Source organism: Lithobates pipiens, unplaced genomic scaffold, assembly GCF_037356315.1.
Source record: "Lithobates pipiens isolate NorthernLeopardFrog02 unplaced genomic scaffold, aLitPip1_a1.2 Scaffold_3, whole genome shotgun sequence".
In the NCBI taxonomy this organism is placed as follows: Eukaryota; Metazoa; Chordata; class Amphibia; order Anura; family Ranidae; genus Lithobates; species Lithobates pipiens.
The window spans coordinates 121,677,825-121,698,541 of NW_027507790.1; the positions used below are offsets into that span (position 1 = coordinate 121,677,825).

The 20,717-nt window shown below is 38.5% G+C and overlaps 1 protein-coding gene across 4 annotated transcripts in view; it reads left to right on the forward strand.

The window, feature by feature from the left end:
* Positions 1–8,980, forward strand: part of SEMA6A (semaphorin 6A) — a 261,428-nt gene extending 252,448 nt beyond the window's left edge. For all 4 annotated transcript variants that reach the window (XM_077462229.1, XM_077462230.1, XM_077462231.1 and 1 more), the window contains one exon: positions 6,252–8,980. In XM_077462229.1, coding sequence (XP_077318355.1) covers positions 6,252–6,997 — 746 coding nt within the window. In that variant the 3' untranslated portion in view covers positions 6,998–8,980. The remainder of the gene's footprint in view (positions 1–6,251) is intronic.
* The last annotated feature ends 11,737 nt before the right edge of the window (positions 8,981–20,717 follow it).

Here is a 20,717-nt window from a genome sequence, read left to right on the forward strand (position 1 = left end):
AGCATCCAACTCCTGATACAGCTTTGATGTGAAACATGTCAAGCATAAGGCATTTCTTCATCAAGCTACCAGTTTATTTTTATTGTCTTTGGTTACTAGGTACCATCAATGCAGCCATTATTTATGTGCATTTACTGGTCCTTGATGCAGCCTTTATCAACCTTTTCAATACAGAGGAACCCTTGAAATAACTTTCTGGCCTCTGCTAAAAATAACTATATCTACAACTCACCATACATTTATGTGAGCTGGTCAGTGAAAAGAAACTGGGAACAATGGGAATAATTACCCCCTTATAGTCACAAAAAACATCAGTGGAGTCAGTGAGAACTTATCTGAGAGACAGAAATTGCTCATTCCTCAAAGACCCCATAGCAACTTCTGAAGGAACCCTTGGGTTCCATGGAACCCTGCTCTATAAGGTATTATGAATGCTGTTATTGCAGTAGAGTATGATGTTTTTTAATTGATAATTTTAACCTTTATGTATGAGTAAATATCTTCATTCTATTTATTCTATATGTGAATAACTTACTGAGGGGTTTGATTTTTTTAACTTTAACAATGATGACAATTCTGAGAGGTTATGTTGAAGAGAATGCATTATTTAAGTGACTTTTATGCTTTCTACATGTGTCCTGTTTCATGTCTATCTATACATTAGGCTAGCCATAATTGGGCAGATGTGTAGTGCTAGGGAAACTGCCTGTTGACTTTAGTCCAGATACCCATTGCTGTCTCTTGTGTGACTTGCCTGATCAACTAAAGGGGATATGCACGTGTACGATTTAGTTTGCTCAAGAACTGTGTGCCAGAACCAATTGCCATTTTTTACGTTTATGTAAAACCAAAATATTTTTTTTATATTCTGGATGAAGTGTTAGAATCAGACCTCTTTCAGATTTTCATTGTTATCTGCGTCATTGCTTAAGAGATTTACCCCTACTATTGATCCTGTTGACCACTAGTCCAACAAGTGATATAGAATCCAACATGGAGTTGTTACAAGAACAGGAGTTTAGGCATAAACTTTTCAATAGGTCAATCTATTCTGGTGGCAGCTCCCTAAATGGTTTGCTTCAAAGAGATCTATTATTTTGTGCCTTTGGAACACGAAATGAAGAGAAATTTGCCTGATGGTATACAGACAGAAAAAAAATGAATCATCCCCTGTTCCATCCAAAATTAAGAAAAATAAAGAGAACATTTTAAATAAAATATTTGATTTATCACTTTTCATCATTTGTTGCATGTCAGTGCTGCTGATCTCCTGAAGCCTCATTGCAGTCACCTTCTGTGTGAATCCTCTCCAGCTGTGGCTACAGGGTATTTCTCGGGGGCAAGATTCCCAATGGTGACAACAGTGGACCATGCTAATGTAATGTGTGCTGAATTGGTCACGTTTAGTCTCCACTGAAAGTCTGTGACAGGGTGACAATGAAAGAGTACAAGTGGGAGACAGGGATCAAAAGGAAATGCCTGAGCAATGACCTTAATGGTAGGTTAACCTGTTATTATTTCAATGAACGCATCAAATAGGAAGATATTAACATTACTTAATTACTTTTAAATATTAAAGCTTAAATGTGGTTTAGTATTTGGGTTTACATCTACTTTAACGTAATTGGGACCCCTTAAGAGGACAAGGCTCCATGAACACAGTCTAAGATTATCATGAACTTGCATCACTTCGAAAGAGTGCAAATGTAATCTACTTTGGCAATCCTCAGAATAGCCAGAGGTGCTACTTAAAATCTTCACAAAATCCCCAACTTCACGGAAATAAGCTCATGTATACTTTATAAATGTAACCATCAGAGAGATGGAAAAATCACTGTGCTAAATAAATGGCTGGCTGCAGAAACTTATTCCACAGCTAATGTCATTGTTACACTAGTGAATCAAAGTAGGGCAGACATAATATCATTTTCTAGCTATATTACAAAAATAAATACCTGGCAAGTTGAGTAAATGTGTTGTGAAGACAGGTATTGTCACATGACGCCTAGCTACGTATATCACAAGTTATCAGGCTGTTATTACACTCATGATGGAAGCACATCTAAAAACAGGCACAATGTAAATCTCAGATTGAAGATTGTGTCACACAGCTAGAATAAAATCATAGTTTCTGTAAATGCTGCATGTTCCATGGATGGCAAGTCATTTCTAGAGAAACACAACCTGTTTTATATTCTATTGTGCCTTTGCACGCCTTTGAAAGCACCCCAGATGATATTGTAAATGTTTTGCATTACTCCTGCTTCGTGGTTTTAGAACAGCCATATATAACTTTGGATGAGAGGCAGGAACATATAGAGAATAATGGGAACACACCGACCATGATTTACTAAACAAATTGAGCACTTTTTGAGGGAATGTCCACTTCGCTAAATAAATGCAGTGAAAATTTCAAAATCGCATGCAAGGAAAAATTTTAAAATAGGAATTTTGCTTGCACATGATTGGATGACTGAAGTCAGTACAGCTACCCCTCATTTACTAAGCTGATTGAACATTCCCTTGCATAGTGAAAATTTACTTCCTTTAGTTATTCAATGTCACTTCATATATTTGGCAAGTAGTACATGACTAATATTATATAACAATAACACCCCCATTACCTTATCTATACATTAGATGGTACATAATATAACTAGGTACTAACATAGGTAAAGTTGATCCAGGGAAAATCCGATTGCCTCTTGGGGGATCAGGAAGGAATTTTTTTCCCCTGCTGTAGCAAATTGGAGCATGCTCTGCTGGTTTTTTTTTCGCCTTCCTCTGGATCAATTGTGGGCATAAAATTGGGTATTTGGATTGTACGATTATTTTTTTTATTTTTTTTATTTTATTTATTTGTTTTTAAGGTTGAACTGGATGGACTTGTGTCTTTTTTCAACCTGACTAACTATTAGATGAGATGGGGTGTCTAAGGGGAATGTTATAGTGATTTTGTTTTTCTCTTATTATAATTTATTTTTCCATGGTACCTTGGCTTCACTAACCAGAGTTCAGTGGAGGCATGTACATTTATTTTGTAATTGTGCCCTGTTCCTCTTTCTGTTTTTCTCCAGCAGTAAACACTTAATGGTTCTGAGGTCCCCTAGCTTACTATCAGATTTAAAGGGTAACTCCACTTTTGTGGGAAAAAAACATTTCCAAATGGAAAAAAAAAAAAGTATAGTGTATACAATTGCGACTCAAGGTATATTGTAATTGAATGTTATTAAAATTACCTTTCCTTTTTCACCTGTAGCTCTGTAATTGTCTGTAAAATGCAATGTGGCTACCTGGAGGCGTTCTGTACACAGATGGTGTACAGAATGCCCCCCAGAAATTGAATTTCCTGTTTGTGTGATTTGCTTACTGTTTTTTGCAGAAGTCTGCACTAAGATACAAGTCAGATTTTTGGCATCTCCTGCAACAAAAATGTCATTTTTGGTGAGATACTCCTAAAGGGAAATCATGTCTAAAGTGATGCAGACCCTGCCAATTTCCTCAGGTTTTCTCAACAAAAGTGGAGTTACTATTTAATGAGAAAGCCATAGACCTCATTATTCCAATCTAGTTATATTTTTCACTTAATGGCATACAGTGTTTCCCAAAGTAGTTATAATGAATATGGGGTTCATGTCCCATTAAACATTGGAAATTTCATCTAAAATGGATCTAAATCTTAATTGGATGACATTTAATTAGCTAAAGCACCATGTAACCTACACAATTACCATTTCTTCATAACATTTAATTTTCACCTTTTTTCATCTCTGTGCTCATAACATCCTATAGCTTCTATTAGCCTCTTCCTGTTTACATGTCATTGGTCTAATGCTGTCTTCACATAATATCTGTGCACAAGCTTCATGGCAATGACAATGGTGGACTGTGCCAATGCAATGTGTGTTGGCATGGCTTCATGTAGTCTCAATAACAGGATGGGAGACAGTTGTCACCCTACAACCTTTGTGGCATTATCATCAGGGGTAATTTTATTAAAAACTGCATATTTCAAAGGACTGGAAACAACTTTTGAAGCTACATTATCACAGTAAAGCTTGAATGAGATTTTAGCTCTACTTTAACATTGTTCATAAGTCTCTTGTCTATATACACAATTCGTGAATTATCAGCAGATCCAGAAGGGTAATAGAAGTAAAATGGCAAAATATAAAAATCAATGTAATGTCAAATCATCCACATTAACACTATGGGCCGAGAACAGCCTAGACAAGCTCTGGGGTTTAAAACAAATCAGCAACCCATCTGTTTAGTATTTCATGACAAAGTTTTGCTTTATTTAACAGAATGGTTAATTTAATTAGCCAGGAGTTTTGATTCCCCATTCATGTTGCAGTTAGAATTTCAACAGCTGTGAAAAAAAAAGTTTGTTTGGCACGTTAGATCATCTAATAAAACAATTACAACTTAAATGCCTTTTACCAGCTGCATCTAGTGGCATTGCCCTTGAGCACAATAGCAAATGCAACCAAAGATAGTGGCCAATATTTTTGCTATAAAATATCCATGCCTACAGTAATTATGAGAAAATAAAAAAAGTTCTGCTAAGCAGATAAACATTAGTCGTTTTTTTATCACTTGGTTAAGCTTAAGCAGTTATCGTCCTCTCTCAAATATTTTTGTCACTGCCAAGAATATATCTTGATTTTCCCATCTCAGAATAGCCAAAGGGTATTGGATTTTGGCCAGGTTTCTATTATCAGTCTGGTCCTGCTTGTTCGATTGTACTTTGCAATTGATTAAAGTATGTGCTTAGTTTTATTTTTTTTGTTTTGAGTTTCAGTTTTTCCAAAACATCCAATGGAGAAATACTTACAGAGCAACAAGAATAAGCAGATAATAGCAAACAGATAACTCTTGTAACCTTAATATCACACACAGCTTGATACATTCACTTTGGATCACAGAAGAGCTGATTGGTTCTTGTAACACATCAAACCTTGACTTTTTTTCATCAAGACTTTGAAGGACATGATAAGAAAATAATGTTGAGATGTAACTTAGATTATGTTTTGCTTAAGAAAAAGAATATCCCTCTCCACCATCATAATAGAAATGTAATTGTTTTCTGTATGGGTTTTCGAAAATCAATATTAGATTTGTCTCTGCAGATAACCCACCTAGACAAAACATTTTTCCAGATTTAAGTTAGGAATTATAAAACATAGCTGTATGATACTTGGGGTGGCCCACTCTGTTTACTTGTTATGTCTTTTAATAACTTATTAAAGTTACTTTTGTATCACAAAGTAGTAATACTTGACTTTTGTGGTAATATCGACTGGGAGAGGATATTTCAAAACCCCATGAATAACATAACCTGAGAGTTGTATGTATGTTCTAGGAATTTAATTATGATAGGCCTTTTACTAATGTAAAGGTGACCATACGTATAAATTATATGCAAAAGGACAATTTAGAATTATTTAATTGGTTTACATATGGATTAACCCATCTAGCGTGGGATTTCACAGTACCATCATTAAGGCTGGTAAACATTCTTGTGTCTTGCTTATATTAATTAGATCATGCAAACTGACTAAAATTTGTCAATTTATTAACCAAAAATGTATATTCCTTGGGTCAGGTATGGTAATGTAGGTTTCATGTATAGTAGATGGCAATGACATCTGTATGAGTTTGTTGGACATCCTATATAAAACCATTGACATTAATATGGAGATGCCCCCCACCTTTGTCTATATCGTCCTCTCTTATAGGAAACTTTTCACAAGATGTTGGCATGTTTCTCTGACAATTTGTGTCCATTCCATCAAACACATATTTGTGAGGTCTGTTTAAATGTTTAAAGAGACACCATCTCTTTACCCATTAAAGGCACAGTGAATAGTGTCTTCTAATAGTCATCCCCTCAAGCAAGGCATGCTCACCAAACTGCTTTTAATGGAGCAGGGTTTCTGGAAATGAGGGTGCATGTGACCTTTTCCATGTGACAGTGCTCAGGCATGTGTGGCCTGTGTCATCCACCTGATTAAGCTCTAACACAGCTGATGGGAGAGGGAGAGAAGCTTGCAGCAAGGAAGCAACATGTATTGATGAATAAACCTTGCAGGGTGGGTTTTCAGAAGACAATATTAAGTTTCCTTATTGTCACATACAATATTGCTTAGACAACACTTCATTCTGTACTCCTGAGCTTAAAACTGGATGCACATGTTTGAATAATCTATGATATTGTGATCTAACAACATTCACTTCCTTTTATTTAGAAATACCAACCAGTAGTCTCATGACTGATGTACTTCAGGACAAGGCAGACTTCACTGAGATGGAGGAAGAAAAAGCAGCAATATACATGGCTCCTCTTTCAAGTCACCTTGACTCCATCAAAGAGAAAGATGACTTTATGCTTCAGGATATACAACCTGAAAAAGATGAGCAGCACATTGCCAGCATACAGAAAACAGCATCTGATGAAACATTCAATGAACTGCCTATGATGCCTCCGTTCAGCAGTGATCAAGTTCCTCCCACTATGCGGAATGACATCAGCGAACACACAGCTCTCATTTATGCGGAACAGAGTCAATTGCGGAAAACAATGTCCAGGAAGTTAAATGTCCTTAATGGCCATGTGAAAGATATGAATAAATCTCTGAAACAGATTATAGCTTCGGAGAAGTCAAGCACTGAACTTCTTATGCAGCAGAATGCAATTTTAGAAAAAATTGCCTCTAACCTGCTGTTAATGTCCCAGAACCATCAGCAGTCTGCACAGAAGTTCGTAAGTGTCATACAGCAAGGCCTTCAACTATTTAGTGCCTCTAAAGATGCAACCTTCTCTAGCAGAACTTGTGGGGGTGAGGCATCTGCTCCTCTGAGAAATGAACATGTGACCGCAGGTCCTAGTCCACCCAAGGCATTTGCTCGCATTCATGGTGGTAGAGCAAGCAGGCCCAGCCGGTCTCTTAACCCTCTAGAGCCATCTGTCATTCTTGGGCATGGAAAACGGTAGTAACTAGTTATACAAATTTATTTGTCAACTGGGATAAACTATGACAACAACTTGTCATACTCCATAAAACTCATGATAGTGTTATTCGTATGAACACTTTTCTACTTAAGTTACTTTTAGTTTGCACAACTGTCTTTACCTAGAAAAAAAAAAATGAAGGGTTTTGGCTGATTTCCTGTTCTATGTCTATTTTCTATGTCTTTTTTTTTTTTCAATAATTTTTTTCACAGGAACTTTTTGAATCACTATGCATATGTATTAAAAGTGTTTTAGATATTAAAAAGGTATATTTTTCTACTATGTATTAAATAAAAAAAATGTCTAGCAGTATTGGGTATAAGCTGTATGCTGTTTTCCTTTAAAAGTCCAAGAGTATACTACTTAAATTGCTTATTTTTTAGGGGTGAACTTATTGGACCTCCATTTGTTGTTAGGGGTGAGATGTTTGGAGATCACTGCACTTGCACAGGGACTGGATAAGACCCTATGGACTAACCTAAATCCACTACTTTACTGCTACTCAGAAAGTATGGAAACTTCTACAAATTATTACTGTAGCTGGAGAGGCTTCAGTTGCCCCCTTCACCCAACTGCTCCAGGATGTTTGCTGCACAATGAAAAATACAAGAAACCCCTCCATCTACAGAAGTAGTCTGTGATATGGCTAAAACAGTTCCAATTCCAAAAGCAGAATCTGCAAATATTCTGCCCTTGGGCTTGCATGGTACTTTATTTAGTAATGTTTTTATTATTCACCTAGTATGAGTTGGTGAACTTACACAGTACATACATGTAATGCTGTCTGTGTAAACATATATATATTATTAGAGTAAAGAGTCTGTACTTTTACCCACATGCGGACCGTTGCATTTTTCTGTGGGGAGTAGCACGATGAGGAAATAATGAAACGGACCTCTATCTCAGTAGCCCTGGAGAATGCTCAGTTTATTAAGTAAGGTACTTAAATAAATAATAATAGGGATAACATTTTGTCCACATAGTCATTTGGAGCCAACAATAAAACATTGTTTTGGATATGTCTATTAATTAGCAAAAATGTGTTTTCTGGTTGTCTCTACTTTGAGTTTTTAGTGAATATACAAAGCATTTTTAGACTGTTGTACTCTATTTCTGATTGTATTAAGTGTTTATTGCCTGGTTCGTCTGCCTACTGGAACCATACTTTGTAATTTAGAGCAGTAACCTTTAAGCCTTTATGGGAACCAAGTTAATGGCAGATTTGTAAACAGCAAATATTTCTATGAACTATCAATAGGGCGTTTCTGTTTTCCTGTTTGAACAACACTAAGTTCCCAATGTTAGAATACCAGGGAAAAAAGCATTCTGCTTTCTGCAGGGTACCTATACATTCCATGATAATCAGTTAATGAAGGTCAAATCTGTGCTTTTTTTATGTCACATTTATTTTACATTTTATATCTATGAAATGCTGTCTTGTTCGAAAATAATGTTTGTAAAACTTTTTGTATACCTGCACAGTGATGTTTTCTTATTAAAATGTTAAATTCGTATTTTGTCAGTATAAGGACCAGAGAGGGCAGATGTATCAGTATCTTGCCACAGAGGCACAGTTGTATAGAAAAAAAACAGACACTTTACTTTTTATCCGTGTAATTTAAAATGAAATACCATATTACAATTGCTCACAATGTAATTCGTTTTCTTCTGTAGTAAACATTAGCATTAGTAAATTAAAGGTCATCCTTTTTAAGTTTTGTTGAACTATTTACATGTATTTTGCTTTGTTTTATGTTCTTTGTTTTAGGTAAAATGTTCTGCTTTTCTAAACCTATATTTATAGATGTTAGCACTCCACAGTGTAGATAGTTATCTAAATTGTTTTTCACACTTGATTTATACTGTACTTTGCGGAATAAAAATATATACCCACAGTCAATTGCTGCTTAATGGTATGAGACAATTGCACCACATAAATGCCATTAAACAAGTTACAACATGTTACTTTGGGCCATTTATTTCACACGTTGCATAGATCTGCAAAGTATTTTGTTTTTTTATTTCGTTTTAATCATCACTTAATATGATATTAAGATAGAAAAACTAGCACTGACAGGTCCCTTTCCACAAATGTAAGATAAGGTAAGCCAAAAGATAAAGGCTGACTTTTGCTGTAACTTGCAAAACCCAAAGGGCTTATATTGACCATAGAGCAAATGGACATGGGCATACAGGTGTTTTTTTTTGTTTTTTTTAAACGTTCTTCTAAATTGAAGATTTTTTATTTATTTTTTCAAAGTACAATATAAGGCACATAACTCAATACACATAATGGCAATGATCACCAACAGGAAATTGGATTTAGCAAAAGGGGCATTACAATGTTTAAACTAGAAACCAATACTAATTTAAGGGGTTGGATAGAAAAATGAAGGGTGAACTGAGGAATATGGAACAGGGGATAGGGATTAAGATAAAAGTGGACAGAAAAGGAGGTGATTAGGAGTGATGTAGAATGTAAAATCACTCTTGCAAGAGCTTTTTACAGTGCTGGTACCATATGATTCTATCTTAGTCTTGCTTGATTATATTTTTTATTTTACAACGGTTCTGAAAAAGTTAATGAATACAATCACCCAATTGGCATTACAACCATGTTCAGTGCTGATTCCAGTTTTCAATGTTAGTCAAAAATTATCTAAAATTAAAACTTTTATTCTTAGTTGGAAAAGAGTAGAGAGAATGGTTAACACCCCTGCTAAGTTGGAGAGATCCTCTCTCAAGTTCCACAGGCAGAACAGGAAGTGACAGGAAATCTCTCTAAAGTAAAGATCAACCATTACACAGGTTTCCTCATTGGAATATTTTCTCTCTCACCTTCTGGTCCAGTGACATCTCTAAAATGTTTGATTTTGTGTTATGATAATGGTCACCAGGACAAACTGAGATGAGAAACCTACACAGAAATACATGACAGAGGATTTAACCATTGGCTACTGAATCCAAAACAAAAAAATATACAAATAATTGATTATTATAGTGAAACTCAAACAGTTTTTTGTATCAAAACCAACATTAACCTTCATTAATCAATTTACTCTCCTTGATATTCATTAACATAATCATGTCTGTCACCTTGGTTACATTTCGTTCTTACACCATACCACTGAATATTTTTTTTTTTTTTTATAATTGTATTTTTAATGGAAATTTTCAAAGCGAAAACAAAATCTGCAATATAAACATACATTTCAGAATATATTGGGTAAGAAGACCACACCTACAGAACACAGGAGTGAACTGTATAACATATGAAGAGGTAAGAACTACTCACTTGTAAAATAAAAAAAAAATAGAGGTCACACATGAACAGCGTTGTCATCCATACATCCCAGATTTTATTGAATTGAGAGATGTTGTCATGTACAGAGGCTGTCAGGTATTCCATCCAGCAGATATCAGCTATAAATTGGAGTAATCTGGACCTTAAGTGTGTGTGTGTGTGGGGGGGGGGGGGGGGGGGGTAGTGTTGGATAGCCAACACAGGGGAATTAGTCTCTTAGCAGCTAGGAGAAGATATATGTAGTCAATCAATTATCATTTTTTGTGATACCGGAGAAAGGAAGGCCTAACAAGTAGTGTAGAGGATCAAGTGGGAGGGACAACCCCATTATTTTCTCAATTAACATCACTTCATGCCAGAAGGGCTGTATCAGAGAGCAGTGCCACAATATATGAAACACAGAACCCACTTTCAGACGACAGCGCCAACATTTAGCTGAGATCTAGGGGTCATATTTGTGGATAACTTCAGGGGTTTTGTACCAAAACATGAGAATTTGAATGGATATCTCCCTCTGCAAAACGCATTTGGAAGATTTGAAAGTGGAGGACCAAATCCTGTCCCATAACCAAGGGCTAATGGGCCTGCACAACAGTTGAGCACATTTTCTCATGTACAAATTAGTGATCTCAGTAAGGGGAGTTGACTCATAGAGGATACTAAGTGTAATTAATGTGGGCCCTGAGCACATAAATATTCAAAAGGATGTGGGCTTATCTAAGGTCAGAGTCTGTGACCAAGAATGGAGAAAGGGCCTTATTTGTAGGTAGAGCATGGGTGGACCAGATCCAACACCTCTTTCTCAATATTGGACCAGTGGCTGGGAGCATGCAGACTGGACCAGGACGCAATTACTCTTAGATGGGTAGCGTAATATTTGATAATACCCGGAGCACCCAGTCCCCCTCTAGATCTGAGGGCAATGCAGTGGGCCTTACTGTTCCAAAAAATTTTTAAGAAATTCCTTTGGATAGCTTTGAGTTGAGGTAGGGGAATGGCCATGGGTAATGTTTCAAAATAATATAATAACCGGGGTAGAATTTACATCTTTAGTACATGTATTCTACCTAAAAGGGATAAAGGATATTTTGTCCAACTTTGCAGAGATTTGTTGATATCTAAAATTAGAGGGGGGAAATTTACAGAGTAGAGGATAGAGTAAGTAGGAGTAAGATGGATCCCCAAGTATTTGGGGGAGGTGGAGCACCAATTATAGGGGTAAGATTCCATCAGCTGGGATAGAAGTGGGGGAGCTATATGTAAAGGGAGGGCCTCAGTTTTATTAGTATTAACTTTATATCCAGATATGGCACCAAAGGAGGAGAGGAGATGCTGTAATGAAGGAAGGGACAGCAGTTGGTGGGTCATGGTTAACAGAATATCATCTGCAAATAATGATAATTTGTATTCCCTCTGTTGCATCACCACCCCACGAATATCTGGATGTATACGGATGGACTCAGCTGTCATATTTATAGGCCTGTGATTGGCCTGAAGTGACACCTGATTGCAGGTGGTGCTGTCTGCTCCACACTGCCAGGATCCATCCGCTGGTAGACGCCAGTACTGCAGCCCAAAGATGACATAACATCAGCAGGGAAAAGCTCTGACAGTTCCAAACTGCCAGGAGACACCTGCTGGTGGACCTCAGTACTGCACACCAAAAGACAGGTATTATCAGCGGATGGAGCACTTCCTGACATCAGCTAGAGGCTCTAGGCATAAAATGAAAAGAAATGGGGAAAAAGGGCACGCTTGCCGAGTGCAATTACTCATAGGGAAGCAAGGTGTCATAAAGGAAGACATCTGGACTTGGGCCATGACTTGTGAATATAAAGCCTGTAACGCTCTTAGAAAGGGACCTTTAAAACCAAACTTATGTAAGGTCGAAAACATATAGGGGCAGCTCAGCCTGTCAAAGGCTTTTAGTGCATCCAGACTTAAAACAAGAGCTTGACGTGAAAAAATTATCTAAGCGGGAATACATTTTATGGGCCATGGAATAAAAAGTAAATTGCTTAGCAGTAGGGTGTTTAATCCTCCATGAGTCAAATAATTGGTGGGAACTAAAAAATTTACGGAGCGTACTAGATTGGGAAGTAGACTTCTGCGAGGGCGTGTCATCCAGAACAGTTTGCCTATCTCTAGTAGGGGACATGACCAAGTAGAAATCCCCACCTACTATCATGAAGGGTTGGGAGCGATACTGGGGTAAATCAAATACCTTGTTAAGAAAATCAACCTGTCCGCTATTGGGTGCGTAAATGTTAACTAAGGTGAAGGAGGAGGTCATATAGTCACATTGCAGGACATAAAACCTCCCATGAGGGTCGGAATGCATACTTTTGACCCTAATGGGGCAGTATTTTTTAATTAGTATAGCCACTCCAGCTCTGCCTGTAAAATCAGAGGCCAGGTAGGAAGTAGGAAAAAACTGAGGCAAATTTCAACGAGCCTCCAGCCCTAAAATGCGTCTCCTGGAGCATAACTATATCCGCACCTGAGGATCTGAACTCCTTCAGAGCAATCCATGACTTCTGAATAGAGTTCAGGCCCTTTACATTATATGACATGAGTTTTAACGCCATAGGATCAGGTCTGCAGGAGAAGGCAATGGTTGCGTTATTAGACCTATATACATATATATCATAACTGGCATGAGAAAGGGTATGTATATTAGACATGTGCATTAGTTTTCGTCCGAACGCATTTTCGTCCGAATTTCAGCTATTTTCGTTTTCGTTTTGACAAACGATAACGAAAGCACAAAATCCGAAAAACTAAAGATCCGACATAAATAAATGCTTTATTTTCGTTTTCATTGTTACAACAGTTCGATATAGAATAGGAGATTCGACATGACTCTGACAACAATGTGTCTATAGAACCTGTGACCTTACCTCTATTAGTCCAAGATTATATAGAGAAAATATCCGACAGAGAAAAAAGATTTGACAGAGAGAAAAGATTGTGCAAGTTACTGTCCTAAGAAGTGTTTGGGGACCCGGGTCCTGCCCCAGGGGACATGTATCAATGCAAAAAAAAGTTTTAAAAACGGCCGTTTTTTCGGGAGCAGTGATTTTAATAATGATTAAAGTGAAACAATAAAAGTGTAATATTCCTTTAAATTTCGTAGGGGGGGGGGGTTGTCTATAGTATGCCTGTGAAGGGGCGCATGTTTCCCGTGCTTAGAATTGTCCCTGCACAAAGTGTCATTTATGCAGGAAAAAAAGTCCTTTAACCACTTCAGCTCCGGACCAATAAACACCTTAAGGACCAGAGGTCTTTTTGCAATTTCGCACTGCGCTGCTTTAACTGGTAATTGCGCGGTCATGCAATATTGCACCCAAACGAAATTTGCGTCCTTTTCTTCCCACAAATAGAGCTTTCTTTTGATGGTATTTGATTGCCTCTGCGATTTTTTTTTTTTGCAATATAAATGGAAAAAGAGCGAAAATTTTGAAAAAAAAAGATATTTTCTTCTTTTTGTTATAAGAAAAATCGAATAAACTAAATTTTAGTCATACATTGAGGGCAAAATTTATTCAGCCACATGTCTTTAGTAAAAAAAATGTCAATAAGCGTATATTTTTTGGTTTGCGCAAAAGTTATAGCGTCTACAAACTAGAGTACATTTTCTGGAATTTACACAGCATTTAATTTATGACTGCCGATCTCATTTCTTGAGGTGCTAAAATGGCAAGGCAGTACAAATCCCCCCCAAATGACCCCATTTTGGAAAGTAGACACCCCAAGGAAATTGCTGATGGGTATGTTGAGCCCATTGAATATTTATTTTTTTTGTCCTAAAGGATTGAATAATGACAAAAAAAAAAAAAAAAATTTTTTTACAAAAAGTTGTCACTAAATGATATATTGCTCACACATGCCATGGTTATATGTGGAATTGCACCCCAAAATATATTCCGCTACTTCTCCCGAGTACGGGGATACCACATGTGGGGGACTTTTTGGGAGCCTAGCCATGTACGGAACCCCGAAAACCAAGCACTGCCTTACCATTTCAAACAGGGGGGGGGGCGGGATCTGGGGGTCCCCTTGTTAAAGGGGGCTTCCAGATTCTGATAAGCCCCCCGCCCGCAGACCTCCACAACCACCGGCCAGGGTTGTGGGGATGAGGCCCTTGTCCTCATCAACATGGGGACAAGGTGCTTTGAGGGGTCACAGACCCCCAAAGCATCCTCCCAATGTTGAGGGCATGTGGCCTGGTACGGTTCAGGAGGGAGGGGGGGCCGCTCTCTCGTCCCCCCCTCTTTTCCTGCGGCCTGCCAGGTTGCGTGCTCGGATAAAGGGTCTGGTATGGATTTTTAGGGGGAACCCCACGTCAATTTTTTTTTACATTTGGTGCGGGGTTCCCCTTAATATCCATACCAGACCTGAAGGGTCTGGTTATGGATATTTAGGGGGAACCCCACGTCAAATTTTTTCTTAAATTTGAGGCAGGATTCCCCTTAATATCCATACTAGACCTGAAGGGCCTGGTAATTGAATTTGAGGGACCCCCACGCTTTTTTTTTTATTTATTTATTTTTTTATCAATGACTTTCAATGAGTGTTCTCTGTATTACGGAGCCGACAATTCATTATAGCTGCGAGTGATTTTAAAGGACTTTTTTTCCTGCATAAATGACACTTTGTGCAGGGACAATTCTAAGCACGGGAAACATGCGCCCCTTCACAGGCATACTATAGACAACCCCCCCCCCCCTACGAAATTTAAAGGAATATTACACTTTTATTGTTTCACTTTAATCATTATTAAAATCACTGCTCCCGAAAAAACGGCCGTTTTTAAAACTTTTTTTTGCATTGATACATGTCCCCTGGGGCAGGACCCGGGTCCCCAAACACTTTTTAGGACAGTAACTTGCAAATTAGCCTTTAAAATTAGCACTTTAGATTTTGAATGTTGGAGTCCCATAGACTTTAATAGGGTTCTAAAGTATACTATATAGTTAGCTCCGTCAAATCTTCTTTATACATTGACAGACACCATGAGCCTTCCAAGACAGATTCGACCGTAATTCATGTGGATTTTCGGACGAATGCAATTTTTGAACGAAAAACGAAATAAATAAAAACGAATTTCGGGAGTAACTAAATAAATTAAGTTTTCGGACGAAAACGAAATTCCGAAACGAAATATTTTACTCTGCACATGTCTAATGTATATGGTTACAAACATGGTGGAAGGAACAAAACCAATGGTTCTTAGTAATGATCCAGTACACCTCATAAAAAAAGAGAACAAAAATGTAAAGGGAAAAAAGAAAAATGGTGACCTCATCCAGATGGACTGACATATGAGATTGAGCTTAAAAAAACAGACACAAAAATGTGGACAAAAACGGCAACCTCAAAAAAAAACAACAGTTGAAAACCAAAGACACAACTGTGTCTCAGGAGGCCCTGAACAATGTCACGGGCCGGGGAGGGACACACGTGGGCCTCTAACAGGGAACTCCGGGGAGAGAGGCGGCGCCGCCCACCCTCCTTAAGTAACTTGGCAGTAGCTACAAAAAGAAAAAGAAAACCTGTTGAGAACATTCATCCAGAAAAACGTCAAAACGGTGGTACCCCATGGGGATGGGAACAAATTGCCCCTGAGAAGGATCAGGGTAACTCTTGAAACCTGGAGTCCAGTTTATAGCACTGTGTTTTCCATGGACTAAAAGGGAAGAGGAACAAAGGAAAATCAGGAAGTTCTATCCAGAGGCTTCAGGGCGGTTGTTTGGAGGATCTTGAGCGTTGAGGAGTGGAGAAGTGCTTCTTTGACTGGCCCCTCACGGAGGTCCAGAGATGACTGGGTGTAGATAGAAAAGGACGGGCCGGTGGAGGTGCAGATTGTAGATCATCGTTAGGCATTGGAGGGAGAGCAAGACTTTTCATAAAGGCTTCCCCTTCCTGAAGGTCACTGAGGCTGTGTTGAATGCAATCTTTTGACACGATGAGGCAAAACGGGAACCCTGAATAATATGGAATCCAGAGTTGCTATAGGTGGGGTTATTGGGTGCAGGTTTCTCCTTTTGGCCAGGGTGATGGGGGAGAGATCACTGAAGATCTGTAGCTTGGCCCCCTTGTAGGTAATTTGGTAATTTGGGATTTGTTGCATGCGGCCAGGCTCAGGGCTTCCTTACTATCGTAAAAATGGAACCGCACAATGACATCTCTGAACTTAGCTCCTGACAGAGGTTTCGGGGCCCAAGGAGCAATGAGCCCTGTCCAGGCACCAATCCACATCCACCACCATGGGGACTAGAGTATTAAAGAGCCCCAGGAGATATGGGCGCAAGGAGGAGTCACCCACCATCTCAGGGATACCATGGAAGCAGAGTTCCTGGCGTCTCTCCCTGTTTTATAAATATTCTTGTTGTAATTGCAATTGGGAGACAGAGTGTTTGAGGTTATAGTTTTCCTCCTCTATGGCCTGTACATAGTTCACTATTTCATCAAATTTATGTTCCAGAGCATCTGCACGTTTCCCAATTTGAGCAATTTCCCCCTTAGTTCTGTGGAGATTTTTCTCACCTCTAACACTATGTTCTGGGTGATTTGTTGAAGAAGGAGCTGTAGCTTGGCCTCTAATTTTGCATCCAGAAGGTCTAGCGTTAGAGCCGCCTGTACAGGGGGGAGTGGGACCTGGGATGAAGGGGTCGCGAGGGAACTGGTGGCCAAGTGATGTAGCGTTTCATGCCTGATCCCGCTCGCGGTCCAAACCGCGGCTTGTAGTAGTGCTGCTGCTGGCCAATCTTTCACATGGGGTGCCCGTGGATTGGAGTAGTCGTTCAGGCTTACCCCCGGTGCTTATGTTGTCGATCGTCGCTGTACAGGGGTCTCGGAGAGCGGACAGGACCCGGAGCTCACTCAAGACATGTCTGCCATACCAGGAAGCCGTGCATGCGCCCCCTACCTCCTTGAATATTTGAGTATACAAAGGACTAAAATAAGAATGAAGTAAATGGAATAAAAAATCACATTGCACTCCCATATTTTTGTGCTATGTAAATGAGAAATAATAGCGAGTAAAAATGTTGTGCTATTAAAAATCTATTGCATAGTTACCTCTAATTAGTCAAGATAACACTTTGTACAACTATGTGCTACATACATACAAGAATTTAAATGATACATGTATGTAAACACACAATGATATGTGTAAAAAGGGTGTAGCTACTGAAAAAAAATTGATTTGTTTTAACAATGTCCTGTTGAAATCATAAAATGGATCCAAGCAACAGCTTAGAAAATTTAGTTATCTCAAATCCAATTAGAGCAAATCTATAGTGATGAGTTTTATTTCTGATTCATCTTCTCAGCTGTGACATCATGGGGAAAGTAGGAAAATGTCGGCTATATACCCCTGCATTAACATTTAGTGAGTACAACATTATCAACATTATCAGATATTTTAAGTAAACCAACACAAACTTTAGTTAACCAGGACAACCAGTTCCAATTATAGTAAATATTAAATATAGTAATTATCTCTGATCTGACTATGTTAAAGGGATATTTGAACTTTATGCATTGCTTCATTACATAAACCCAACAGTTCATCAAGCTTCACTGGATTTATTTAGCACAGCTAGAGGCTTGGGTTACACCAATAATGACTTATTTCACAGAATGGCTTTTTGCTTAAAAAAAAAAAATGTATCTGGGGGTTGTGTTATGCACCCCTTTTGGGGTGATGTGGGTAGATATCTTATCTAGAATGACATGTGAGCACACATCTGCAGTGAGCTATTTGAGTGTCTGGACCCTTCAGAATCCTCACCCAATGGTGACAGTATCACAAAAAATACTTCAGCCTCATGGCATCAAAAAGAATCAGACTTGATCAGACAAAGAATTTTCATTAAATTGGAAAGTGTCCCTGCGCAGTAACAAATGCCTCCAACTGCCTGATGTGTTCATTAACACCTAGGTGGTCAGAAATAACTCAATAACGGGGAAGCAATGCTCAAAACTGCCAGCATGGCTTACAATATAAAATGTAAAAACGTTATATACTGAAATGGGACAATTAGTCAATAATTTTCCCATTTCACAAAGGTAAAATAATATGTTGGGAAAAGTTTAGAAAACTCCTTCATGTTCTGTTTGTATAGAAGGCTGATCACAGATGGACAGTTAATTATAAGCCACAAACTTTGAGAGAAATATATGTGATCTACATCAATATATTGAGTTTTAACATTTCACAAGACCATTAAACTAATCCAATTTAATTGGGTTAGATTTGATTTGATTATATCCCCTAGAGTAAATTTTACTTTGGAAATTCATTCTTTGTAATTCTAGGGTTTGACATCATTGGCCACATTTTGTTTTTTCTAGTTTGACAACAACAGGAATAAAAATTTGAGAGTTCACAGCTGGAGACAATGGATTTCACAATATTACCTAGTTCACTGATGCTAGAAAATTAAAATGTTCCAAGTAATCATATCATGGTCTCATATTTTCTTCCCACATTTTAAGCTAATCCTGTTATTATTGTGTACAGCTGAGTTTGCTGGACATTAGTGTTTTTAGATAAAGACCTCATTATGTTCATCACATTATCACTTTTCCTACCCTTGGTCAAGTACTCTACAAAATGTGTTCAGGCAAAAATGTTTACATATATTTTATTGGAAGTCTTGTTGATTTATATAAATGCCATTTGTAGATTAGTGCATAGATCAACAAACAGCAGGTTGGTGTGTGTTTTATGTTTCATTTTCAGTCAAAGTGGTCATTTATAGCCATATAGGCATATCATATAAGCATTGACATATAGCTGTGATTACAAAAGTTATTTCCAATATTTAAATCAGAAATTTTCAATAAAATGATACCCGGTGATCCTGCTGCCATAAAGGTCATTGTTGAGTCACTTCCTGTTAAAAGGTGAAAACACTATGGGGTTGATTTACTAAAGGCACATTTACTGTGCACTACAAGTGCAGTCGCTGTTGATGTGAGGGGAAGATTTGAAATGAGGGGAAGCTCTGCTAAATTCTATCATCCAATCATGTGCAAGCTAAAATGCTGCTTTTTATTGTCCTTGCATGTCCCCCTCAGATCTACAGTGACTGCACTCCCAAGTGCAATTGAAGTGCACGGTGGATTTGCCTTTAGTAAATAACCCCCTTTGTCAAGATCCTTCTGCAATACGTCACTATCCAAACATTTTTAGTTTTACATGATTTTGTGTCCGTGAGTAAAAATAGTAACAATACTTCCTACCCCATCCACCAGGTCAATAAAGACTAACATGTTTAATTACATGACATATTAGTACCTTTCATTGTGTGTAAGAATTAAACATTCTCCTTAACATTTAAATATATTAAACTACAATACACTTTGACCTTGCATCATACTGGCCCCATACTTGGCACCTCAAGGCTTTCACTTAGCTTCAGTTTCTCTAGCACCTTTATTTTTACTCTTGCAAAGGAACTTGTCGCTACTGAAAAAGAAGTATCCCAAAGTTACTAGGAAAGCTTATCACACTTCAACATGAGATGCTTGAGGTGATGATAATGAGGTGAGATGATTCAGGTAAATAAATAATTGGGAAAAATGAATAATGTTTTAATGGAAGTTATTCTAGAAGAAGTTTAAAATGGAAAACAGTATATTTAAAAACACTTTAACCGCTCGCCGACCATAAACTGTAAATATACAGCGGCAAAGCGGCTCCCCTGGGCAGGACTGCGTCAGTCCCATCTTAAGAGCATTATAGGCCCCTGGGCAATAAAGTGCACTGAGGCCCTGTCTACGCAATCACGCATGATTACCCATCAAATGCAGCTTTACTGTGCTCGTGAATGCAGCCTCACTGTGCCCATCAAATGCAGCCTCACTGTGCCCACCATTGCAGCCTCACTGTGTCGTGAATGCAGCCTCGCTGTGCACATGAATGCAGCCTCACTGTGCCCGTAAATGCAGCCTCCTTGTGCCCACCATTGCAGCCTCACTGTGCCCATGAATGCAGCCTCGCTGTGCCCACCATTGCAGCCTCACTGTGCCTGTGAATGCAGCCTCACTGTGCCCACCTTTGCAGCTTCACTGTGCCCACCATTGCACCCGCACTGTGCCCACCATTACAGCCTCACTGTGCCCATGAATGCAGTCTCACTGTGCCCAAAATTGCACCCTCACTGTGCCCCTGAATGCAGCATCACTGTGCCAATTAATACAGACTCACCATCGCTTGGTAACACACACAGCAGACATTTCCTCCTGTATATCACGAAGCTGGCTGGGTCTGTGTTCGGCGGCCACGCTGTAACAAGGTACCACCCCCCTAGACTGTCTCGTGTGATAGGCGGAACACTGATTCAATCTACTATTAAATGAGCCAGCCTAGGGGGGCGGGACCTT